The sequence below is a fragment of the Trichoderma gamsii genome, assembly GCF_001481775.2.
Source record: "Trichoderma gamsii strain T6085 chromosome Unknown Scaffold_42.2, whole genome shotgun sequence".
In the NCBI taxonomy this organism is placed as follows: domain Eukaryota; kingdom Fungi; phylum Ascomycota; class Sordariomycetes; order Hypocreales; family Hypocreaceae; genus Trichoderma; species Trichoderma gamsii.
Genome location: NW_020171379.1, coordinates 124258 through 149468, shown reverse-complemented (window position 1 = coordinate 149468; position 25211 = coordinate 124258). Strand labels below are relative to the sequence as shown.

Here is a 25211-nt window from a genome sequence, read left to right as displayed (position 1 = left end):
GTGACTGAGACATCATTTTTGTTCTTGGAGGAGGTATACCGAGTCGAGGTAATGGGTGATGTGAATTTGATATGTCAGGAGAAAGCTGGATATGAGAAGAGAAGACGGACTTTTGAGGCGTAGATAAATTTGCCAAGAATTGTGATTTATGATGAGAAGTTCGAATTCGGAAAAGAAGAAAGAAAAGAGATGAAAAGATTGGTAATTTATGAGAGTCAAAGATAGGAAATCAAGTTGAGGCCGCCTGGCTAGATACACGTCGCAAGGTTCTGAGCCAGTTATAGTTTAACAGCCACCAGCCAGTTACTCCGAATATTATCACGAACTCGTATCAAAAGGGAAAAGCTTGAAGTCTCCACAAACGAAGAAGTAGTACATTCTATTTGGTACAAGAAACAAGTTCGTCATTCTTCATAGAAGCAAAAAGGTATGTATACCGATACCGTATCCGCTGGTACTCCCGCCAAAACCCAGTTAACCCGCTAGTCATGCTGCCCTGAGGGAGTTTAAAATTGTTGTTACAGTAAAAAGATAGAACCCCGAAGTCCTATGACCCTCCTGGAAGTAAATTGTTGAATAAGAGTCAACTCGAAAGCAAATAGTCAAGTGGCCATCCCACAACCGGTCATTCCAAACTCATACGTGCTTCATCACCGATTCCCCACTGGCCGCCCTCTTTGCCTTGCTTTTGCAGCTCAAGAGCAACTGAGAAGCCTAATCTACTAGGATCGTCTTCCACGGCGATGTCGCTAGCCACGTCGCTCGTCCTCCGCGGCCTCTGGCTGCCGCTTCGGCGTTTCTCTTGCTTCTGACTGTCCAGGCGGAGACTATCGCCTGATTGGTTCGTAGTGCGTCGTCTCAATGTTGGCCAGAATCGTGATGACGTTGAATGTAGTGATGCGGCATCGTCTGCGACCTTTGTGCCCAGCTCATCTGGAACTTGGTCTTGGCCTTCATCCGGCTCAACAATCACCGGTTCGGCTCGCATCTTTTCGTTTGCAGTGCTGTAGGACGTTGTATGAAGGGTAGAAGATGAAGATTCTGTGGCTTCAAGCTCATGAGGCAGCTGAGACTCATCCACTTCCACCAGTTCAGCATCTCGGTACCACTTTCTGCGGCGCGTCCACCGACCCCAGCCATCCAATCCCCGCCGTCCATTCTGCCACTGAAGAGATGGATGTTAGCTTGGCTGAACATGGTTCCAAGGGATGAAAGTTACTAGAGGAAGTAGATAGGAAGTAGATACCTTGTTATCGTAGTAAATCCACCCATTTGTGCCCTCGGGACCATCGTAATCCACCGCCACTTGCTCATCAGCCACGCCATCTACTCGCCAGCGGCTGCCTTCCACCCACCGCCACCGCATTCGGCTTCCATCCTCGACTTCTGGAAGTTCAAACTCGTCTCGTTGGGGGACCGCGTTGTTGTGTTCGTCTGTCCATGCAGGCCGTTCGTATGCAAAGAGACTAGATGTCCACCCCAAGCCGATCCACCGTCGCTGATTTTCGTATATGATAAACGTGAATTTCACGCCGGCGCTCTTACCGCCGTTTGCGGCACCGTTTCGACGACGGCTCACTTGCAAAGTAGAAGATCCTAGAAAAGATGCCTTGCTCATTTGCGATTCTTTTTCCTTTGTGCTGCCTTTGGCAAACGTCAATTTGGGAGGGCTTTCAAAGTGGAGGCCAGTGATGGCGCCAGCAAGCTTTCGAACAGTTGCGCTCCTCCAAAGAATAGTTCTAGAAACTCGCATCACTCTAGCATGCCATGTCAAAACAAGCGTTCCAGCCAGTAGCACGATGCGTCTCGTTGTAATGATTCTAAATGGAGACATGGTCAAAGCGACCCAAAAGGGCGTCACAATAAGAAGCCGCATAAACATGGCCGTAAGGGCTGGCCGGGTGGTTGCGCTGGTAGGGGTTCGCTGTGTGCTTAGGAAGTCGGTCATCTCGAGAAGAGGATCCATCAGAACATTGCATCTGCCAGTAAACTCCTTAAGTGTATCGACAATTTCATCCAGCGTCTTCTGATGTTTGGTACTGGTGATTTCGGATCTGGCTCTCGCATGGCCTGGCTGCTTTCCGTTGGGTGTCTCCTCCAGATGACTACCACCAGTGGCTCCAGCCTTTTTGGAGGCAGCAGCATCTTTGGTGACCCGGGATGGCTCAGTCCAGCCACTGGTGCTCAAGGGGCTATATCGTCGGCCATACATGCCCGCTATCAGCCCCATGCCAACGACGATGGGACCGGCTCGCATGAGCACCACATCGCCATACAGAACAATGGCCCAAAACGCAGACAGCAGCAGGAAGCTCTGCCAGGGGTCCCCGGTGCTCCATGTCAGCAGCCCGACAAAGGTATTGAGCGGCAGCAAAAAAGGATGGCTGTAGGCGAGTGCGCGTGTGATCTGCGGAGGGGTGGCTAGGAGCAGCGGGCTCTTCTGATGGACCAGGACGGTGGATCGCCGGCTGTTCCTGGAGGGAGTCGTCGCCGAGAGCGTGACGGGCGAGAAGGCGGCGTATGTCGGGGGAGGAGTGGCGCCGAGGACGGGGTGCGAGTCGAAGGACGGCGGCGAAGCGCCCAGAGAGGAGTCGTCGCGCGAAGACATTGGCTGGCCAAGCTGTGAGATCCACGGAAGGTCCTGCGAGATGAAGTGCGCCGCAGAGGGCCAGAGGTCAGCAGCAGTCGCAGACGATGTCGCATCAAGAGGAGAACAGGCGCAAGGCACCAGCAGATGGTTCAAGGGGAGACGCGGCCAGGCATCGAGTCTAAGCTTTGCGCAATCAAATCGTGGCGTTGAGAGCTGACAAGAGACACGAGCCAGCTAAGCCGAGGCCTCATGACATCACTCTAACGAGCCCTATTAAAAAAGGTGTGGGATGTCGATCCAATGGCAGGCAGCCTCGCATATGCCAAAACAGGGCAGAGCAGGGAGAGGAAGAGCCAATCTCATCAACAGTGACAGAAGGAAAATAACATGGACGTAGCAATAGGTAGGCCAAATTAAATTGGCATCCAGGGGAGGTGTACCCGAACCAGCGCGCAATGAGTGCACAGGCAAGGATACGAGAGTGCAGTGCTCGACAGGTGCTTCCAACACAACAGACAGACGATAGTGAATACAGCAAACTCACAATGGCAGCCATCTAAGGCAGTTGAACGTTCCGTCACCTCCGCCTGTGGTCGTGCACCCCAGCAGCCCAAAACGTCATTGAACGGCCGCGTGTCTGTCACAAGCAAGCTGAGCCGTGCTGCGCTGCACTCGAACTTATTCTTCACAACAACTTCGGAGCAAAGTGAAAGCATGAAAAGGCAGAATTGAAAAAGAAGAAAAGAAGCCAGAGCACGAGAGAGGGATTAATACCTGCAAGTCTTCCAGGCACAAGCACCGCGAATGGGGGTCAGCAGGGCCGCAATCGTCGCCTCTGCATCTTCTTTCGAGCTGAGCATGACAGCGGCGTGGCCACGTGAGACTGCTGGAGTCGATTTCACATGTAAAATCCTGGGCAGCATTCCCGAAGGGAGTTGTGCAGGGCAGGTAGCGGGTACCTGAATTGCGGTGAGAGGAGTCACTAGACAGGGGTACTGGCTACCTGCCCGTATGGATGCCTACAGCTGGCCGCTGAACGAAGCGTCGCCAGTGCCTTGCAGCGCTCCATTCTCACGCCTGATGCCCCGTAGCTTAGGGAGCAGTTAGCGGCGGCATCAGCTCTGGAGATTGCACTTGGCATGGGTGCCCTAGGACTTGTTCGGCTGACGGCGGGTTCCAAATCCGGGGAAATCCTGGCTGCAGAATGCAGGGTCCGCTGCTATATGTACATTGGCACATTCACGTGAAGCCACAGAAAGAGAAGCATGGCAAGAGTTTGAAAAAACACGTTGATTTTATATTTGATTTGAATGCAGTGTGCTAGCTAGTCAAAGTCCCTGAATAATGTGGTTGACGCCAAAAAGAATGATTCCCATCGTCAGAATGCAGTGGCAGGAGGATGCCATGTCGGTGTTCTCTTGCGAGTAATAGCTGTATTGGTGTATGTCGCGTAGCAGTGCTGCAATGAGCCCAGCTGTTGTTTAATGAGAGCAGTTTGAGCAAGAGCCTGTACAGGAATCCCAATTAGTCAGTTACTCCATCCATGGCTGATTTCAAAGGCGCTGACACATACAGCTAGAGCCACAGTTGCAGTTGGCGGCAGAAGAACAGCCACAGTTTGCGCCAGACATGTTGGATGAAGTAGTGGAAATGGTTATTTGGTAAAAGTAAAAGTAAATGGAGTTTTTGGAATTGGAGATTGATTGATTGACTGTTTGTTTGATGATGATGAAAAAAGAATTCTCTTGTTTCCAGAGAAGTCGCTGGTCTTATATACATGTACCGAGCGCTGCGTTATTTGTGCCGCGCTATTTGTGCTGCGTGGTTTGTGCCGTTGTCAGCTTGCTACAGTAAGCCAAGATGCGTGGTTTGTGCCTGTGGCGGTGGCGGAAACTGCGCATCAGCCTCACTTGAGCCTCTGCTCTATTCCGATCGTTCTAGAAGTCTCCGAGATGCATCTCTATAATCAATCTTGCCATACGATCCATGCTCAGATCATCCATCTAATCTATCTTCGATGATTCCACAAACACTTGAACATCTTATCAATCAGTGATTATGCCCCTCGTGCCCCTCTTCCTCGTCCTCGCCATCCCCTGCCCAATCCGGAAATCCATCCTCAAACAGCTCCTCCAGCATCTCCCTCCTTTTCTCTTCATCCACGCCGTCCCTCCTCATCACCCCCTTCCAGCTCTCATACTCCTCGTCTGTAAGCAAACACGCGTCAAGCATCGCCTCCAAGCCATGGTGATCCAGGCCCTCTCCTATAAACACAATCTCCTGCCGTCTGTCTCCCCACTCCCCTCCTTTGGCAATGTCGTGCTTGACCAAGGCGTCGACATCTTCGCTTCCGGTAGTGTATTCCTCTGCGGGCAAAGTGCAGAACCACGCTCGTCCACCGGTCAGGGTGAGCATGGCGCCGGCTTGGGACCATTCGCCAGCACGATGGGGTCTTGTCGCGAGGAAGTACTCGCCTTTGGAACGGAAGAGCCGAGCGAGAGTTGGGTGAGATCTCTTGTTGGCGAGAATTGTTTCATTTGAGGGCATGACCATGTCGAGATCCATGTTTTTGCTGTCTTTGCTGTCACCATGGAGGGATGGAGTGGTTGCGGGAGTTGAAGGGGTATGAGAGGGGGGTGAAGAGGCATGTGGCTCGGCGATGTCTCCCGTGGAAGAGTTTATGCTTGTGACATCCTCGTAGTCCACCATTTCAGCATCCTCAGTATCTGATCCCTCTTTTTCTTCACCTTCTTCATCATCGTCTTCCTCATCCTCATCTGGATGCTCCATCTGTAGGATAAACTTATCATACACGAGAGCATACAGTTTTCTCGGATGAAATGGCCGATACCGAGTGTAAATGAAGCTCTGAACATTGTACTCTTCCGTCTCAGGCTTGGGAGTCACGACATTTTTACCATTCACCTAGATGGCAGAATATCCAAATTAGTCTTTTTCTGACATATAAGAGACAATTCGCACACGTACCTCGCGAACAGTCATGGCATGCAAGTCCTGCAGCCAGCCATACCCTGCCTGCGCAACTTCGAGATCGAAAAGCCCGGTGCTGACCAGCTCTTTGACGTCCACTTTGCCGTACTTGGACTCCAAGATCTTGGCGCGGTGGTTTAACTGCCTGACGATGTCAAGGATCTTGGTCTTGACTTCATCATTAACCTAGCCAGTCGTTAGCACTCGAACAAATAATTTTGCATAAAGTCCAAGTTCTACCATGTCCATCTTGTTCAGAATAATCACATCAGCAAATTCAATCTGATCGACCATGAGATCTGATACGGTCCTCTCATCCTCTGGTGTAACGTCGTCTCTTCGGCCGGACAGTAAATCCGCCGTGTCAAAGTCATTGAGCATAGTAAAGGCATCAATGACCGTCACTGTAGTATCCAAACGAGCAAACTTGTCCAGTCCACCAGCTTTCTTCCTGCATGAACATTATTAGTATACTTTGATGGATAAAGAGGGGGGAAGAGGGTAGCTTACAATTCACTCAACACCTTGATCATATCCTTGTCCAAGCCAGCCATTCCCTCGCCTTCAGTCATGAGACTCATCTGCTCCGCCAAGCGCGCGTCAAACGTCTCGGCAACCTGTTCTGGCTCGCTAATACCACTGCTCTCGATGATGATGTAGTCGAATTGCTGTAGCTGGGACAAACGCACAAGCTCTTCTAGCAAGTCTCCTCTCAGTGTACAGCAGATACATCCATTTTGGAGCGCAATGACTTTTTCTTCCGTCTTGGTAAGACGATGTGTGCTTTTGATAAGAGAAGCGTCGACATTGATTCTGACAAATATTCAGTACTCTGTGCCTTTTTCCTATTGGCTAAAACCAGGATACTTACGCTCCAATATCATTCACTACGACAGCTATGCGAAGACCATGATCGCTTCGCAAGATATGCTGCAGTAGTGTAGTCTTGCCCGCGCCCTTTAAAAGACAGTTAGTTCACGTAAACCAGGCCATATTGGAGGCAAACGACTCACCAAGAAGCCCGATAAAAGCGTCACTGGTAGAGGTTTAGACGGCACGATTACATCCTTTTTTGCTCTCTTATCCTTATTGCTCTTCGCTTTGGAATTTCGTCGTAGCCCCATTGTGACAAGAAGCGATCAATGAGAATTATTAAGAGTTTTTCGGCCGGCAACAGAAAGGCGTCAAAGGGACGAGACAAGAACATTTGAAAAATTCAACAATAGAAATCTTGGACTACCGCAATATATACTACGAATAATAAGAGAAGAGACGATCTACTGTGAGCCATCAAGGTTGCGAGATCGTTCCATCAAGGTGTTGGTGATAGTGGAGATACCCTCACTTACATGCAGTCATAATATACGCTAGTGTTGCTATTGGACAGCTTCATGCAGCAAGGAATTCGGTCTTCGGTCTTGTCATAATCTAATACTATTGTATTTTCATCAGTGCACCTCCGTGCATGCAAATATCGCTACGCTGCCAATAACGAATGGCTGTATGTGCGTCCCATCAATTTCAAGCAAATGTTGGACACCCAAACTGGCCATATCTACTCCAGTCCGTATACCTGAGCAACTGAACAACTGGAAAAATTCATCAAATCATCCCACAGCGAACCAAAAACTCCACATCGCGCAGGTTTGCTCAGCGATCGCCGACAAGATATGCGTACTATAAAAGCTCAATGCATTCCAAACTCTTTGACACACAGACATATCCACACCTCGCTTCATTTTCACATAATGCAACAATTTCCCGCATTCGCTTGACACTGCTCCAGGTAGCCTGAGTCCTCGGGGCTGCCTTCGGCGACATTGTACTTTCGCACCAGACCTTTGATCGTCAGAGTCTGCTCTCCTCCAGGATGCCACCACTTGAGAAGCTGAAGCAGTGTGCCCTGGCTATTATCAAAATTGATCTCCCATCTGCCGGCTGAGACTGCAACTTCACAGTCCTGCTTGGGGAAGTGATATTCAGGAAGGAATATCACAGTAGGTGTATCGTCGGCTGCGGCCTGAGCAGCTGAAACTTTGATGTTAAAGGTGCATTTACGTAAATCAAAGCCAGAAGAGATTAATTTTCCAGCCACAGTCGTCGGTGTTGGTCGAATAAAGGCTTCTGCAGCACGGTAACCCGGAGCATTTGTCAACTCCGGATTCTTATCGGAGGGAGCAGAGCTGATTGATGGATTTGTAAGTGTCCGTTGAAGGTTCCCTGGAGTTACACCGACTTCTTCCAAACTTTCCGCTGCAACAATAGCAGAGCCACCTTTGACCAAGCTGGAGGTGGATTGGTCAAATGCAGGCTCACTAAGAATGGATGATGTAGCGGGAAGCTTATCATCCACTGAAATGATGGACAAATCTTCACCGTTCCATTGATCTCCTCTTTCATGGTCGTTTGTGCTGGAATAGACCCAGAGGCAGTATCCTTCCATTCCCGATCCTTCAGCCGCAAAGTAATTGGCATCCAATGCCGCGGATTGGCTCGAGTAGTCACCTGTCTTGTATGCCTTCTTGTCGTCCATGTCGTAGGGAATACCAAACTCTGTCATCAGGCAAGGATGGTTGCCCATCCGATCAATACCCTCCTGCCTCAGAGTTGCTAATTGATCCCTTAGGCAGTTTCGAATTGCCGTCTCACCAATTTTGATAGCAAAAGCAGGGTGCCAATATTTCCCTCGCAGGACGCCGACGACATCGACGTTCCAACTGCTGTTCCAATGCTTCGTCATAAGGGTAATACCATCATAGAAGTGCGGTGTGAAAACGAGCTTTGGGTCGTCATCTTCGGTACCCTTGATCTGGGGAGGAAGCTCCAGAGTCGGGTATTGCATCAGCATGATGCAGTCCTTGTGATGATCTCGACAGGATGTTTTGTATCGCCTCCAAAAGTCCATGAAATACGTATTCGTAAATTCCGGATAGTCAATCGTTTTCCCAGTATTAGGATTTTTGGCAAAGTAGTCCTTTCTCAAGATAGTGTCCGTCGAGAGATCCCATACGCCATGTTGTGCCCAGATGCACTCGCCCAACTTCCACCCAGCATCGCGCTTCCATCCGTATCTTGAATCGTCGTATCCTTCGGGCAACCATGCAAATTCGCCGTGCGGATCGACGAGCTTGGTTCCCGTTTTGTACGGCCCGAGTCCTCCCATATCCCATGTTTCGATCTCGCATGCTCTGCCCATTCCCGTGAGAAAAGTCTGCCACATGGTCGGGCAGGTTCCCTTTTTGAGAGGATGCTCTTTTGGAATTACGGTCAAATCAGCGTATCCAGTCATTCCCCTGTTTGGCTCATTCATGCTCTCCCAGCCAATGACAACCTCGTTCTCCAGGTCCCCCGCCTCATGGATACGCTTCGCAAGATGTGCGCATGCATTTATAAAGTGGCTCTGCAGATAATCTTGGATATTCACACCGTCAATGATGCATTTCGGTGCAAAGTCCTTGCCAGCAAAGAAAAGGGTGAATATTGTCCCAGCAGCAAGTCGATAATAGTTGGTAGACCAGATCATTTTGGGGAATTGGTCGGGCTCAGGGTATGTGTTGTGGACGATCGAGGCTTCTGTTGCAGCAAAGCTCTGGGGATTCAGCCCGCAGGCGTAAAGCGTCCACATGGGGGCTCCAGAGCCGCCGGTAAATCGTGACCAGACGTCCTGGTGAGGATCCATGAAGACGTAGAAGCCGTAGGTTTTGGCGATTCTCAGGACCTCAATGGTGTGCTTGATGTATTCTTCGTCGTATATCCCCGGCCCAGCCGCCTCAATGGCCTCCCAGGTAAACAGGTATCGGATTGTGTTGAAGCCAAACCGCTTGATCCTCGCAAAGTGCATCGGGGCATCCTGTCTGGTAAACGGCCGCTCGTGAAACGTCACATTATCGCCGTCGAAGAAGTCGTCGCCTACGTGAGAGGGCTGGTTGGGTTCGCTAGGCAGTTTGGTGTCTCCAGCGACGTTGATGCCGCGGAGAACGACCTGTCGGCCCTGGCCATCGCGGAACTGGCCATCTTCAATTGTCAGGCGAAAGGACGCCATGATTACCTTCCCCAGGCAATGTGAAGCAGTGAAAAGGAATCCACTCCTCAATAGCGACGATGAGAGATAAGAATCAAGCCGGGAAGAGAAGGGCGCAAAAGGCTAGAATGATGACGAAGGATGGTTTTGTTTGCTGGATCTCGCTGCTTGGAGCCCGAGCATGTCACTAACAGATAGCGGTCTCGCTGTCGCCACAGCGGCGCAGAAGAGGCATAGCGCTCACGATTCCGTCTCCACAGCGGGCGCCGCAGCCCGATCTAGTGAGATTCTCCAACTCGGCAGATCCGGCCTTGACGAGCGCGCCCGATGACGATTGCGAATACGAAGATGGAAACTCAATTCTGGTTGCAATCAGTTGTTAAGTTGAGAAACCCAAGGCTGAATCATACCACGTTTGGATATATACGAGATTCATGTTGATGCCTAAACGAGTAAAAAGTTGTTTGGGGTTAGCCATGATCCACCATCTACAGAGGTATATGTAGGTAAGCATCGCTGTGCTGTTCGATTCAATAGCATCTTGGGTATAATTAATTCAGTTTCATGTAACAAGTTATTAGGTACTAATGCCCATCTACTTTCCTCGTTATACACGGCCCAATAAACATTGCTCACGGTCAGAGTCAACATGACGTCTCTTCATCGCTTCATCCCTCTCATTATACCCACCTAGAATCGGTTGCTCACGGGACCAAAGTTGTTTGTTGCCTTCAAATTATATTCACTGGATTGCGCCCTTGCCTCAATTGGGGCAAACTCAAAACTGCGATGCTGGGCCAATTCCACCGCCGCTGGGATTGCTGGTACCTGATAGCGTCCCATAAATTCAGCATTCTGGAAAGGCGTCGAGTCGTCATAGTCTGCTGAGGCTGAGCCCCATGTCATGTCTTCATAGAGCTCCGGCTTAGGCTGCTTGCTTCCAAAGAGACGGCATCGGATCAGCCACGGGAGGTTGTCGAATAGTTGGTACCGCATGAACTTTCTCTTGGAAACAGCAAAGATGTGATCCAGCTCCTCGAGGGTGCGGCGCTTTGTCTCTTCGACCAGCAAAAAGACCAAAACAAAGGCAATGACGTTGAGAATTGCGAAGATGCACAGTGCGCCAGCTGCTTTGACGCCTGTATCAATACTTCGTAACGATCAGCTCAAGTTAATACATTGTTAGACGAAAGTTTTGGACTTACATTGGGAAGGCAATTGACAAGAGACCAGCGAAGCCCAAGTTAATCGCAATTGCCCAAGATGTTCCCTGAGGTACGAGTGGATTAGCTAGATGAAGTGTAAAAAATGATTTGGCGGCGGTAACTGACTGCTTCTCTGTGAGACAAAGGAAAGCTTTCTGACGCGAGAGTAAAAGGGATCGGTCCTAAACCCGGAGAGTACGCTGCTGAAAACACTGTACGGGCATTAGATCGAATCCCAGCAGACACATGGGAAATCATATACGCACTGAATAAGAAGAAAGCAGCAACCCCTATCCTGATGGTCGGATTTTCAATCATGAAAGATAAGCCGGCGCCGAGCATGAACAGCGCCATGAAAGGAAGCGTTACCAGGAGCCATCTGCGTCTGCCCATGGTATCGATACTTCTCACAGCCGGCAGTGCAAACAAGAAGTTGATTGCGCCTATCAGATGGAATCGTTAGTTTGATAGATTATGATGTGAGAGGCTAAGACAGGATTGTTTACCGAAGCCAAGACTATACACCATTGATATCATTTTCGAGTATTCGCCACCAGTCCCAGTGTTGGTAAAGAGGTATCCTATAATTTGTCAATATTCTCAAGGCCAATTTAAGCTTGTTCACTGGCGCGAGAATTACCAGAATAGAAAGCCATAACGTTAACTATAACTGTCAGTATCTTAATTCGCTTAACAAGTCGGGCTCGTTTAGAATTTCTTACTTCCACAAAGCTGTTGGGCCAAATTCACCGTCGAAGCAGATATCAAGGCGTTATACAAACGCCTCTGCTGGAACAGCTGCCTGTACTGTCTGAGGAAATCTCGAATGACCCAAAAGAATCCCGGCGATCGAAACGCGTTGGCGTCTAAGCTCCCTAGACCCATAGACTCATTTTCGAGCGACTTATACACAAGATACATATCCCGTAATGCTTGCAGCTGTGGATCTCAGTTAGCTTTTTACGAACCATGCTGAACGGGATCGAAGACACTACAAACCTCAGTGTTTCGCAGCTTGGCCATGCTTATGAAGGCCTTTTTGACATCATAGTTGGGGCCTTTTGTAAGATGGTATCGAGGAGATTCGGGGCAAAAGAATACGGCGATAATCAGGAGTGCCAGGCTGGGTACCATGGGCGCCGCATTGATAAGAGCCAGTGTTGTTCGTTTCGTTTCAGCCTTTGTGAAGAGAAGATTAAATGCGAAGCCAATCATGATGCCAAACGCGACCCTTTGAGTGTTTTGTCAGCAATTGAGTCGAACGGCAAGTTCAAAAACATTGCGTACCATAGCTGCCACAAAAGGATAGCGGATCCTCGCCAGAATCCAACAGCAGTCTCTCCGGCCAAGATTGGCGTACTGACGGCCTTGATGCCCATGCCTTGATAAATAGTTAGCCTTAAACATGAAAATATTGAACCGAGAAAAACGTACCGATGCCGTTAAATACTCTAACCCCTAGCAGACAATACCAAGATACTGAAAAGGCTGCTGCTATGGAGCTCGCGAAGATCAACATGGCGGCAGCGCAAATGCCTCCACGCCTACCAAACCAGTAATTGATTGGTAGAGCAAGAGGGCAGCCAATACATGCAGCAACAAAGAAAGGAACCGCGTTAACGGCTCCGAATTTCCAATTCACAGTACTGCCGATCCTGACGTGTTCTTCCAGCCCCCACTCTTGTCTATACAACCCAGCACCATTGAAAGATGATTGAACGAAGCCTGTTGGGTAACAGTGACGTTAGAAACGGATATAGGAGATGATGGGAATTCATGTGTCCACCTTGTAATAGAGCGGCAATGGAAACCGTCAGAATGACAATTCGCATGCCTTTTTCACTAAAGGGCACATCCCTTTCACGGCGCAGAGCTCCCTTCTCCTCTTCAGTGAGTTGCACCAAGAGGTCTGACTCGGTATGGTATCCCTCTTTCCTCGCAACTTGATCATACAAACGGGCGTCTTTCGCAACTCGAGCAGCACGTATAAGATCTTCGTATGCGATAGACGGTATGTGGTTCTCTACGAAAGATCGGACGTCCCGTTGCAATTCTTCATCCGTCAGATAGGCTATTGTCTGTTAAAAAAATCTTTCTTTTCGTAGATACTAGCGCCTTTCGCAGTCATACCTAGAGGATTGTCGATGATTGCTTTCTCATTGGAGCGTCTACCTCGCATTTGAAGAGAGAATCGCCCGTCATTGCGAGTCGACGCACGCGTGTTTCGGCCAGATGAGGCCATCACGAAGAGCAGGATATGCAGCAAATCGCACCGATTGTCCAAAAGAGAAATGATGAGATGTTTTTGGCAAAAAAACGATCATGAAGAAGAAAAGACTAGCTATTCTTGTGAATAGACATGGCACCATTTGTGAATATCAAAACGCTCGAGGCACGTAGACGACCGGGCGCCTCATGCATTGCCACCAACTGCATCATGGCGCTCTCGCCGTCGCATGTTTGCACGCCCCAGGTGACACGTCGAAGCAAACTGCATCCTCTCATATCTAGAGTTACTAGAATTTGGAATTTCTGCTTATGATATCGCAAAACAAAGCACATCGCCATCAAAGGCTTGACTAGGATCCCTTCCTGATTTATTTGCGTAATTACAACGCATGGAAAGACTCGAATTCAAAGAAAAGTACCAGTGTTAAAGAACAATACGCTCTGCTTGTGGCCGGGCCATGAAACGATCCGATATTTCTAGCGCAGTTTGGACCTCTATTGTAGTAGTTGGAGGTCTTTTTCTTATCAGACATAACAACTGCGCGGCAATTCGCGCTCTAAGATGGGGCAGGTGACAAACTCCGTTGGTTTGAGACAGACCGAGCTTGGATGAAGGCTGGTTCCATTTTTAGCCTCACACCAGACTACTTACCCAGGTTAGTTGCCTACTACTGTTCAAATCATTTAGTCTGCGCTCGTACCAGAGGCGGACGAGATGGGTGTCACGGATCTATACCTATTTACTTCTCTACAGCCAACAAGTCATACAATACAACTGTGGCTGATTTAGTATGGCGCCAGAGACAAAGTATTGCACGAATGCCGCAAGCGTCTTTGTTAAGAGTAAACTTAGTAGCTTCCTCTTTAGAACACTCTTTGTTTTTCATAGTCTTTGTTTCTTAGAAGAAGAAGGAAAGCTCGATTAGGATGCTTCTAGGAGCACTTATGTCTTGAATGTCGCTTAAAGGCCAAAATCGAATCAAGATACATGTACTCTAGGTGTGCCACAGCCCTATAGTCACCGGCAAACACTGGCAAAGACCCATCGAGAAAAACATAGTACTACATGTACTCTATAACCGGCCTAACATATGTCGTTTACAAGAAATCGCTTGGAATGGCTTGTGAATGATTCAGCACGAAATTGTTACTATAAAGAATTGGTACAGAGGAAACAACATTTAGCTTACCAATACAGATTATAAGTACGGATATCACTTTATGGATGTCTATCATGAGAATAGCTAGCAACATGATTTTCGTTATGTTCTTCTCCCACATGTTTTCAAGTTTCTCCATCCATTTTCTTGCGGGTGGTATGTACTATCTCTTATGCGGCATCTAGTTCTGTGCGCTCATCCTCTGCCTTAGACCAATTATCGTATGCTATCCTATTTTCCGATTAGCTCTCATCGTTAAGTTGAACTATTCAGTAATTTCCCAAATACTAGTTATCCGTTCCAAGTCAGCTAATGCACGTACGTTCTATCAGCGACGAGGCACCTATGACAACGGCCTACATACCCATACCCTAGAAGCAAAACTATGTATGTTTTATTTTTTGCAGCTCCAATCAAATTTTTACATAGTAAATATGTCATAACAAAGCACTGAACAGATATGTGCCTATTGAAATGTTCGGATATTACAATCAGGACTAAGTTTCATCTCTACGTTGCAACGTTATGTTGATTTTTGCACTGGTTCTGTTGCAATCATCACTCTTGTAGCAGGGCGATTGAGGAAATTTCCACCTCCGTAAGCCTTACAGACGCATGAGGCTCACTGAAGGAGCGATTAGAGAGAATTCCCCATAGACTTTTTTAGAACCCCCTTGGCCCACAAGTTGCATGATCTCTTGTTGTTTCATTGGCTGGAAAACTATCCGTGTCTTAGGTGCCCTTCAAGGGATGATTTACTTCATATATTGGTGCTACGGCTAACCCTGGATGTCTCAAACTCATCTTACATCTTCATAGTGACGATTTTCACAATCTTCTCAAGTCATTGCAGTAAGATACACTCTGTTGAGAATATTCCTGTGATATTCATGCTGAAAATAAGGGACGCCAACCTAGGAAGTACAGTACGTAGGCTAGCAAGCGTCATTCCAGTTACTACCTACCCAGGCATTAGTAGAAGGTCTGCACCCAGGTTGTAATAATAATAGTAATAGGCTAGGCCAATTGATCATACATACCATCAATTCAGGCTTTTCCTTTTCTCGATAGTCGCGTAGGAATTCTATATGATTCAAGCTAGGTAGGCATTCCTGTTCGAGGGTTCGGAGTAACGACCGTTACGCCATTTCTCATTCAATCATGATTATTTTTTAAGGTGTGATTGGTAAAGAAACAGAGGGTTGAAACTAGATGGATTGGGCCCGATCAATCTTCCGCGCAATATCTTCAGGCCGTAACACTGAGAGTATACTGTAAGTACTACTATCAAGCATGGCTGAACGCTGTGCTAGGTATATTTTGTTTGCCACCAAAAATCACAATACTAATCAATCCTAGCTCATCTTATAGGACTGCATGTAGACTCTGTTGCAAGAAATATTCAGAGTCAAATAGAAACCAGCATGATTACTTTCCGGTTGGATCCCAAGCTAGACGGATACTAATTGAATTATGCTAGAGATCCTAAAGAGATACTCACTAGAGAATAATTAGCGTAAATGCCGTATAGAAATCTCTGTCATCGTATGATCCGGTGAATGAAGGAATGTAGCTAGTGGGTAAACTCTCGGACCTATTTCCGCCAGGGAAGGCTCATGAGCACATCTGAGACTCAAAGCATTGCTTGATACTGCCGCATACAGCTAATTCACTAATTGTATCTTTCAAACTCACGCTTTTCTAATCTATGCTAGTGTAACGGCCAAGGATATTTGGGAACATGATGTCGTTTAGCCTTTTCCACAATTTTTATAAATATCCTCATGAATCTTCCCAATATCCATCCATATGAGCATCCTTAATGTAAGTTGCCGCCTTCTGCAACCCACCTAATACACTCGTTTCCTACCCAATACATTCTTTTCCCTCCCAATACACTCGTTTAGACATGGCCGTCATCAGCAAATTGCTGCCTGTGGCAGCCGTCTTGTTCGGTTGCGTGAGTCCCGCTACCGCTCTAGCTGTTCCTGAGCCTGCGGACAGATGGGACGTACACTATCATGTTGACCTTGGCTCTCGTTTGACCTCCAAAGGTCTTGCCCCGGTGTAAGTGTTTCAAGGATTTGACGATGTATGTTTTCTCAATCTAACAAATTTGGCAGCCCGGAAGAGGCTGGTAAGAATGCCTCGGCAGTTCTTGCGGAGCGCGGACAGGAAGACGGCGCGGATTGTGACTGTAAAGTTCACACAGTCTACATGACGCAGGAGCATTACGACCAGATTCAGCGTGAGGGTGAAGGACACCCAAGCCCGTCTACTCATAAGAACACTGGTGAGAACGGAAAGTACAGCAAAAATGGCGGAAGTAGAGAGTACAGAGAGAGTGCAAAGCACAGCGAGAATGGTGCAAGTGGAGAGCATAGAGAGGGTGGAAAGTCTGGAGAGAGTGCAAACTATGGCGGGAGTGGAAACTATGGCGGGAGTGGAAACTATGGCGGGAGTGGAAACTATGGCGGGAGTGGAAACTATGGCGGGAGTGGAAACTATGGCGAGAGTGGAAGATACGGAGACAATGGAAACTATGGAAAGATTGGCCATTATGGTGACAGTGGAAACTACAACGACAATGGAAACTACAACGACAGTGGAAACTACAACGACAGTGGAGACTACAACGACAGTGGAGACTACAACGAGAGTGGAAGATACGAAGAGATTGGCCAGGATGGAGAGACTCGCAACTACGGGGAGAGTGGAAAGTCTGGAGAGAATGGAAGACATAACGAGGCTGGAACGCATGGAAAGGGCGGCAACCACGGGGAGAGTGGAAAACGCCGGGAGAACGAAACACACGGAGAGAATGAAACATACGGAGAGAACGGCAACTACGGCAACAAAGGATATTACAGCGAGAATGGAAACCACGGCAAGAATGTGAATGGCACGGCCAGGCACCAAGTCCAACGGGGAGACCAGGGCGATCGAAGACCTGAAGGTCGGTACGGTCCTCAAGGCCCCCAGGGCGATCAAGACCGCCAAGGCTTTTGGGGCCCTAACGGTGGCCATGGTGATCAATGGCCCCAGGTTGACGAAGGACCCCAAGGTCCTCGAGGTCCCAAGGGCGACCAGGGTGATCGAGGGCTTCAAGGTTTGACTGGTCCCCAAGGCCCGCAGGGCAATCGCGGTCCCCAAGGTTTTACAGGCCCGCAGGGCAATCGCGGTCCCCAAGGTTTTACAGGCCTGCAGGGCAATCGTGGTCCCCAAGGTCCTCAGGGTCTGCCTGGCACAGATGGCACAGATGGTGCAGATGGTGCAGATGGAGCTGTAGGCCCTGTAGGCCCTATTGGCCCCATTGGACCTATTGGACTTACTGGTCCCATTGGACCTATTGGTCTCACCGGTCCTGCTGGTGCAGATGGTGCAGATGGTGCAGATGGTGTAGATGGTGCTATAGGCCCTATTGGTCCTATTGGCCCTATTGGTCTTACCGGTCCTGCTGGTCCTGCTGGTGCAGATGGTGCAGATGGCGCAGATGGAGCTGTAGGCCCCATTGGCCCTATTGGCCCCATTGGACCTATTGGTCTTACTGGTCCTGCTGGTGCAGATGGTATAGATGGAGCTATAGGTCCTATTGGTCTTACTGGTCCTATTGGCCCTATTGGACCTATTGGTCTTACTGGTCCTGCTGGTGCAGATGGTATAGATGGAGCTGTAGGCCCTATTGGCCCTATTGGTCCTATTGGTCTTACTGGTCCTATTGGCCCCATTGGACCTATTGGTCTTACTGGTCTTACCGGTCCTGCTGGTGCAGATGGTGTAGATGGAGCTATAGGACCTATTGGCCCTGTTGGCCCCATTGGTCCTATTGGTCTTACTGGTCCTATTGGCCCCATTGGTCTTCCTGGTCTTCCTGGTCTTATTGGCCCTATTGGACCTATTGGTCTTACTGGTCCTGCTGGTGCAGATGGTGTAGATGGAGCTATAGGACCTATTGGCCCTATTGGCCCCATTGGCCCTATTGGTCTTACCGGTCCTGCTGGTGCAGATGGTGTAGATGGAGCTGTAGGACCTATTGGCCCTATTGGCCCTATTGGCCCTATTGGCCTTACCGGTCCTGCTGGTGCAGATGGTGTAGATGGAGCTGTAGGACCTATTGGCCCTATTGGCCCCATTGGCCCTATTGGTCTTACCGGTCCTGCTGGTGCAGATGGTGTAGATGGAGCTATAGGACCTATTGGCCCCATTGGCCCCATTGGTCTTACCGGTCCTGCTGGTGCAGATGGTGCAGATGGTGTAGATGGAGCTGTAGGCCCCATTGGCCCTATTGGCCCCATTGGCCCTATTGGTCTTACCGGTCCTGCTGGTCCTGCTGGTGCAGATGGTGCAGATGGCGCAGATGGAGCTGTAGGCCCCATTGGCCCTATTGGCCCCATTGGCCCCATTGGTCTTACCGGTCCTGCTGGTGCAGATGGTCCTGCTGGTCCTGCTGGTCCTGCTGGTCCTGCTGGTCCTGCTGGTGCGCAAGGCATTCAAGGACTGCCGGCTGGTTCTGCCGATTATGACTATATTGGCTGCTTTACGTCACCCTTGGACGGAACGAATGGCCTGACGACGGCCTTTGCCTCTTTTAATGACATAACGTCTGTTGATGACTGCGCCACTCGGTGCGCTACATTTCGTCCCGGCAACCCTGCCCTGTACTTCACACTGGCAACAGTAGGTGTAAATTCTGTTTGCTCATGCGGAGACGCGATTGTGGCCGATGCCACCACCAACGACGGCCACAATGTATGCAACTCGCAATGCACTTTCCCGGGCCTTAATGGGCGCCCAGTCTTTTGCGGTGGCACAAACTTGGTATCCGTCTTTGCTTCAGTTTAGGTTCAGATCGTCGATAGACTTCAGATGATAGCCGTGGTGACTAGTAGAGGTGTTAGTCTAGGCCAAATACATGTACGATATAAGAGAGAATACAATGTCTTTTGAATGTGTAAAGATGATCGTATTGTGTATGAAAAACCTGTGTGTCTTGGTGGCAAGAAGGATTGAAGTCTGCAGCTTTCTGATCAAACAAACTGCATCGACGTTGCGCGTTGCGATGAGATCACGTGAACGCCCACCAGGCTCGAAGCTTCGTGGAAGAAGACCCAGGCATCAGTACCAAGACTTGCAAGACATATTTGACTTTCTTGATTTGCGGCTATGAATAAAGTCAATTTTCGAACTTTAGTGTGTACTCATATGGTAGGTGTACATGCAATAGCGACTGGAATTAGACGGACTGGAGCCTTTGAAGCGATTCGCGTCTCTGTATAAGGTACAGGTACCTGGTGAGTGACCGGCAAATCTTCGGCTAAGACAGATGGAGCTCGCTTTCTCGCTATAGAACTCTAAGGTAGGCACTGCCCAATACTTAGCACCGTCACTGCTGGCCACAGCTCAGCTTCATTCGTGGAGCATTATCGGGCATGATTATGAATGGGTAGAGCCAGAAACTGTCCTGCTATTCACTCTTTTGTGCTACTTGAAATCACTCCTTGATATTTGCTGCTTTCTGATCGCCTTTGCGGATGTTCGTTTGACCCTGGTCGTTTCTGGAAGACGTCAGGCATCATGTCGAGCAAGGCGGCTCTGAAGGCCATCAACGAGGCAGTCCGCCAACAAAAGTTTGACGAAGCAATTGAAAAGGCCCAGGAATTCTTGAAAAAGGAGCCTAAAAACCACCAGGGGTACGATAGATCTTCTGACTAGCAGCATATTGGCCTCCCCGATTGCTAACTGCCTCGCTAGACACATTTTCTTGGCTTTTGCATTGGATAAGCAGAATAAGTATGATGAAGCTGAATCCACATACAAATCAGCAGCTTCACTGCGCCCTCAAGATGCTCAGGCTTGGCAGGGCCTGATCAAACTGTACGAGAAGCAGTCGACCAAGAAGCTGAGAGAATACCAAGATGCAGTAGTCCATCTGGCCCCTATCTTCCATCAGGCGGAAGAGCTGTACAAATGCCAGGAACTTGTTGATAAATATATTGACTTTGTACGAGTTCAAGGGGATCAAGTGCAGTATGCCGATGCCCTGTGGATCAGGCTTCCCGAGAGCCCCCTCTACCCAATATTAGAAGGCTATTTCCCTCATCCTGCCAAGACTTATGAAAGCATTGCTCATATCATCGAAACGTTTGAGAAGAAGCGTATCAATACGCTCATCGGAGAACGGCGGACTAGACTGGGCGCGAAACTGAGTGAAGTCACTTTGGAAGTGAAGCGGGAAGTCTACAGCCAAAGCAAGTTGGAACACATTTATCGACAGCTCATCAATTGGACAACGGACGATGACCTAAGGCGGACTTATGAGGAAAAATTGCTTCAGTATTGCCACGATCGTGTTGCTGTATTGCCTGCTGGGCCAGCCAAAGTTGAGGAGCAAGAGAAGGTTCTTGGATTGGCGAATGACATGGTTGTCATCAAGCACCCCTTTCGGCTTGCTTGGGATATTGCCATCAATTGGCAAGACAAGAAGGAGATTCGCGATTACGACGTGGAACTTCTCAGAAGATACTGCAATTTCTTTCCAGAGAGCGATTTGTACAAGATTATCACTGCATACCTGACAAGCGACTTTTCTCCTTTCGCAGCTCCTCCAGCAGAGAAGGCGCAGACTCCCGCACCTGTTGAGGGAGAAACTTCTGAAGATAGCGACGAAGACGATGGCGGCGTGCCGACCTTTGTGGTCCCACTAACTGAAGAAGAGCGGCTACTAATGATGACTGATGGCATCACCAGTTCTGACTCTGTCTTTGGCTATAGATTAGCGGGGCAGTACTTTCTGCGATCCGGAGAATACGAGACTACCGTGGAATTGATGCGCAAGGCTATCCCATACCTCAACAAACAGAAGCAGAAAATCGGATTGGCATATGAAAACACAGAGGATGCATGTTCCATCTGTCTGGCAACTGCCCTCATCTACTACCAGTCTCCAAGGCATCATCAAGAAGCCAAAAGCTTGTTTGATAAGATTTTGGAGCACGACAAGAGTTCAACTCCCGCTCTGATTGGCGTCGGACTCATATTCGAAGAGGAAGAAGAGTATGAAGAAGCAATTGACTTTCTTAGTCGTGCACTGGCTCGAGATGCTTCAAATCTCCAAGTCAAATCGGAAGCTGCTTGGGTCAAAGCTCTTAAGGGAGATTGGCAAACAGCTCGGGGTGAGCTGCAAGAGTGCCTAGGGCCCTTGGAAAAGCAGGGTAGTACGGCCAAAGAGCTGTTGGCTGATACCCAGTACCGAATCGGAATGTGCATTTGGAACTTGGAGACTGACAAACAGGCCCGAAAGCGGAGGAAGGGTGATTGCGCCTATGCCTACTGGCTAAGCGCTCTGAGCAACAACTTGAATCATGCCTCAACATATACTAGCTTGGGCATATTTTACAGCGACTACGCCAAAGACAAGAAGCGGGCACGACGGTGCTTCCAGAAAGCCTTGGAATTATCATCATCAGAAGTCACGGCTGCTGAACGTTTGGCGCGCTCTTTTGCAGATGATGGTGATTGGGACCGCGTGGAATTGGTTGCTCAGCGGATCGTTGACTCCGGCAAGGTGAAGCCTCCTCCAGGATCGAAACGAAAGGGAATCAGTTGGCCGTTCGCGGCGCTAGGCGTTGCAGAGTTGAACAAGCAAGAATTCCACAAGTCAATTGTGTCTTTCCAGGCAGCCCTCCGAATCTCACCAAACGATTACCACTCATGGGTTGGACTTGGTGAAAGCTATCACAGCTCTGGTCGCTACATTGCAGCGACTAAAGCCATTCTCAACGCTAAGAAGCTGGAGGAAGACTCGAAAGAAGATGTCTCTGGCGACACTTGGTTTACGAATTACATGCTTGCAAATATCAAGCGCGAATTGGGCGAGTTTGACGAATCCATTACGCTTTATCAAGTTGTCCTAGAGACACACGGTGAAGAGGAAGGAGTGGTTCTTGCACTTATGCAAACAATGGTGGATAATGCTGTTACCAGTGTGGATAAGGGCCTGTTTGGAAAAGCCATTCATCTTGCTATAGACGTCATCAAGTTTGCTGCAGAGAAGAGTGGCAGTGTTTTGGACACTTTTAATTTTTGGAAGAGCGTTGCCGAGGCTTGCTCTATCTTTACTTCAGTCCAGAGCCGAGTGCTGGATTTTCCTCTGGATTGTATCAAGCCCCTGTTGGAATCGAGGCCCCAGGAGGCCTTTGATGTGCTGTCTATTGTCGACAGAGTTGGCACCGACATCGTTTACAAAAAAGTCGCCACGGATGAACACTTTGGTCCCGAGCTCGCGATGTGCTTGCATGCAGCTATTCTGAGTTACAAACAGGCCATCCATGTCTCGTTGAACGATATCCACGCTCAAGCTGTGGCCTACTATAACCTTGGATGGGCCGAGTATCGAGCTCACACTTGCCTGCCGTCTCATTTGCGGAAAAAGGCAAATCAATTTATCAGGGCTGCTGTTAGAGCTTTCAAGCGCTCAATTGAGCTGGAGGCCAGCAATGCAGACTTCTGGAACGCCTTGGGAGTGGTAACAAGCGATATCAACGCAGAAATATCGCAGCACGCCTTTGTTCGAAGCTTGCATTTGAATGAGCGTAGTCCTGTGTCGTGGACAAACCTGGGGACTTTGGCACTGCTTTCGGGTGATGTCAAGCTTGCCAATGAGAATTTTACGAGGGCTCAGTCAAATGATCCGGATTATGCGCATGCCTGGCTTGGTCAAGGATTCGTGGCGCTGCTCTGTGGTGAGGCAAAGGAAGCCAGGGGACTTTTTACGCATGCCATGGAAATTTCAGAATCGTCGTCACTGCCTGCACGCCGTCACTATTCATCCTCGCTGTTTGACCACATTTTGACGGCTCCGCTCAACTTGAATGTGGCATCGTTAATTCAGCCCCTCTTTGCTGTTAATCAAGTCCAGAGCTTACGCCCTGATGATTTAACATTCTTGCATCTTGGCACCCTTTTACAAGAGCGCACGGGTGAACACTCTCGCGCCGTCAAGACTCTTGAGAAGATTTGCGCAAAGGTGGAAACTGACTACGAAAAGACAGAGTCTGCGGATGACCTCGCAAGATTTACATTAGCTAGAATCGATCTTGCACGGGCACTTCTCGCCTCTGAACTCTATGAGCAGGCCGTTGAATGCGGTGAAATGGCACTGCAGCTGAGTGGCGAAGAGAATGAGAATGAGTTGACGAGTGAGCAACGCAAGAAGGCCAGGCTGTCGGCTCATTTGACTGTTGGCCTGGCTCAATACTTTTTGAAGAACTATAGTGAGGCAGAAAAGTGTTTTGAGTCAGCCTTGGAAGAATCAGACAACAGCCCCGATGCCACCTGCTTGCTAGCTCAAGTACTGTGGGCACAGGGCACTGACGATGCAAAGGAAAAGGCTCGCGGTGCTCTCTTCGAAGTCATTGAATCACATCCTAACCATGTACAAAGCGTGCTGCTCTTGGGAGTGATTGCTCTGCTGGATCAAGACGAAGCAAGCTTGGAAGCCGTAGTTGAAGAGCTCCAAGGCCTCCGAACCAACGACAAGGTCACCGCCACAGAACAGTCTCGCATTGGCCAAGTTTTGCGAGCCGTGGCCACTTTTGGTAAAGGCAGGACTGAACAAGATAAGATCTCTCAAGTCCAGAACGACATCATGCTCTTCCCCCATCTCCCGCATGGCTGGTCCTCTCTTGCCGAGGCGGTGGGCGAAGACGGTGACTATGCTGCCCAGGTGTCGCTGAAGGTTGCCGCAAGGGGCATTCCACCGCGGGGAGAGCTGGAAGCCCAGGACTTGGCCAAGGCGTATTCGTGCACGGGCAGGGTCGCAGATGCGCAGAAGGCAGCCTTTTTGGCGCCGTGGGAAGTGTCTGGATGGAATGCTTTAGAAGCCGGTGTTGAGGGTATTTGAATGGTATGCGTATAGAGGACAGATTATGACGAGTATTGTGTCAGAGTCTGTGAAGAAAACGACTGTTCACAGATGAATGTAATACAAGGGAAGGGCATTTGTACGGCACTACGATGTGTACTTACCGTACAGATTCTTGATATATTCTAGCAAAGAAGATACAAAACAAAATAGAAAGGGGGTATCACAAAACAGTTTGGTCTCCGGATCCAATCCAGGTCCTCATCGCGGCCGGTCAGCTCCCACACTCTCCTTCAGTCTCGCCAGTCTGCCCTCCATCCACGTCTCGTGCCATGCATCAATCTTGCCTCCCAGCAGCGTGCACGTCTCCGGCGTCAGAAGCACCGTTCCTCTGGCCACGACAGCTCCAGCCTTGAGCAACATCTTCTCCCCAATGTGCGTCTTAATAATCCCAATGCCGTTTATGCGCTTCAGTTCCACGGCAAAGACTCGTTTGCCCTGTCTATCCTGCAGCACTAACCGATGCACAGCGTTTGCTCCCCCCGTAGTTGTAGCAGCAGCAGCAGCAGCAGCAGCAGCCGGACGAGATGCCTGAGTCTGTTGTGTCGTAGAAGTATCTGCCTCGTTATCGCCGTCCTCAGGGGCAACCACGCGAATGACTTGTCTCCCGCGCGTGCGCTCCCCGCGCTCAATGGCCTCGAGCTCTTCGACCTGCTCCCAGCGGCTGAGGCTCAGATTCTCAATGTCGACGACTTGAACGTGGGTGTTTTGCGCGAGTCTCGTCTCCTTAACGGTTGCTGCATCGATGTTTGCTGGGAAAACGGGTGCTGAAGGGTCGATGATGGCAGAGGTGGATGTGTTTGTCAGGTCGGATGCGAGAAGACGGGCTTTGGCGGTTGCGAGGAGGGATGGGATTGGTGGGGGAGGCGAGCGGGCGGTTGTGAGGGTTGTGAGGAAGGATTGGGATGGAGGAGGGAGGGAGTGGGCGAGGATGGCTCTTTGGAGCTGGGGGATGAGGTCCATTGGGTTGTTTGTTTTGGTGGGACTTGGGTTTGTCGATTGTGGAGGGATAGGAGTTGAAGAGGTTGAAGCTTGTGAAGTTTCCAGAAATGACGTACGGGGGGTTGATTAGTGGGCGGGAGGCTACGCTGGA

General features: G+C 49.3%; 8 protein-coding genes across 8 annotated transcripts; 3 read left to right on the top strand and 5 right to left on the bottom strand.

The window, feature by feature from the left end:
* Positions 1–625: 625 nt before the first annotated feature.
* On the bottom strand, positions 626–2608 carry TGAM01_v209102 (hypothetical protein; the record flags this gene model as incomplete). Its single annotated transcript, XM_018802006.1, has 2 exons — positions 626–1165; positions 1220–2608. 2 exons carry the CDS (start codon positions 2606–2608, stop codon positions 626–628), a joined length of 1929 nt encoding a protein of 642 aa, XP_018664831.1.
* Positions 2609–4639: 2031 nt separating this feature from the next.
* On the bottom strand, positions 4640–6705 carry TGAM01_v209101 (PiT family inorganic phosphate transporter; the record flags this gene model as incomplete). Its single annotated transcript, XM_018802005.1, has 6 exons — positions 4640–5515; positions 5579–5767; positions 5822–6032; positions 6092–6394; positions 6453–6538; positions 6595–6705. 6 exons carry the CDS (start codon positions 6703–6705, stop codon positions 4640–4642), a joined length of 1776 nt encoding a protein of 591 aa, XP_018664830.1.
* Positions 6706–7322: 617 nt separating this feature from the next.
* On the bottom strand, positions 7323–9623 carry TGAM01_v209100 (hypothetical protein; the record flags this gene model as incomplete). The annotated part of the gene is made up of 1 exon (XM_018802004.1): positions 7323–9623. One exon carries the CDS (start codon positions 9621–9623, stop codon positions 7323–7325), a length of 2301 nt encoding a protein of 766 aa, XP_018664829.1.
* Positions 9624–10292: 669 nt separating this feature from the next.
* Positions 10293–13049, bottom strand: TGAM01_v209098 (hypothetical protein; the record flags this gene model as incomplete). The annotated part of the gene is made up of 11 exons (XM_018802003.2): positions 10293–10752; positions 10808–10892; positions 11074–11250; positions 11314–11388; positions 11448–11471; positions 11530–11746; positions 11807–12038; positions 12095–12188; positions 12242–12532; positions 12594–12878; positions 12938–13049. The coding sequence occupies 11 exons, from the start codon at positions 13047–13049 to the stop codon at positions 10293–10295; spliced, it is 2052 nt and encodes a 683-aa protein (XP_018664828.2).
* TGAM01_v209099 (hypothetical protein) lies at positions 10392–10490 on the top strand (the record flags this gene model as incomplete). The annotated part of the gene is made up of 1 exon (XM_024550483.1): positions 10392–10490. The coding sequence occupies one exon, from the start codon at positions 10392–10394 to the stop codon at positions 10488–10490; it is 99 nt and encodes a 32-aa protein (XP_024404770.1).
* A 3056-nt stretch (positions 13050–16105) lies between the features above and the next one.
* Positions 16106–19038, top strand: TGAM01_v209097 (hypothetical protein; the record flags this gene model as incomplete). The annotated part of the gene is made up of 3 exons (XM_024550482.1): positions 16106–16263; positions 16320–16502; positions 16911–19038. The coding sequence occupies 3 exons, from the start codon at positions 16106–16108 to the stop codon at positions 19036–19038; spliced, it is 2469 nt and encodes an 822-aa protein (XP_024404769.1).
* A 732-nt stretch (positions 19039–19770) lies between these two features.
* TGAM01_v209095 (hypothetical protein) lies at positions 19771–24097 on the top strand (the record flags this gene model as incomplete). Its single annotated transcript, XM_018802001.1, has 2 exons — positions 19771–19886; positions 19948–24097. 2 exons carry the CDS (start codon positions 19771–19773, stop codon positions 24095–24097), a joined length of 4266 nt encoding a protein of 1421 aa, XP_018664826.1.
* Positions 24098–24319: 222 nt separating this feature from the next.
* TGAM01_v209096 (hypothetical protein) lies at positions 24320–25081 on the bottom strand (the record flags this gene model as incomplete). The annotated part of the gene is made up of 1 exon (XM_018802000.1): positions 24320–25081. The coding sequence occupies one exon, from the start codon at positions 25079–25081 to the stop codon at positions 24320–24322; it is 762 nt and encodes a 253-aa protein (XP_018664825.1).
* Positions 25082–25211: the final 130 nt, after the last annotated feature.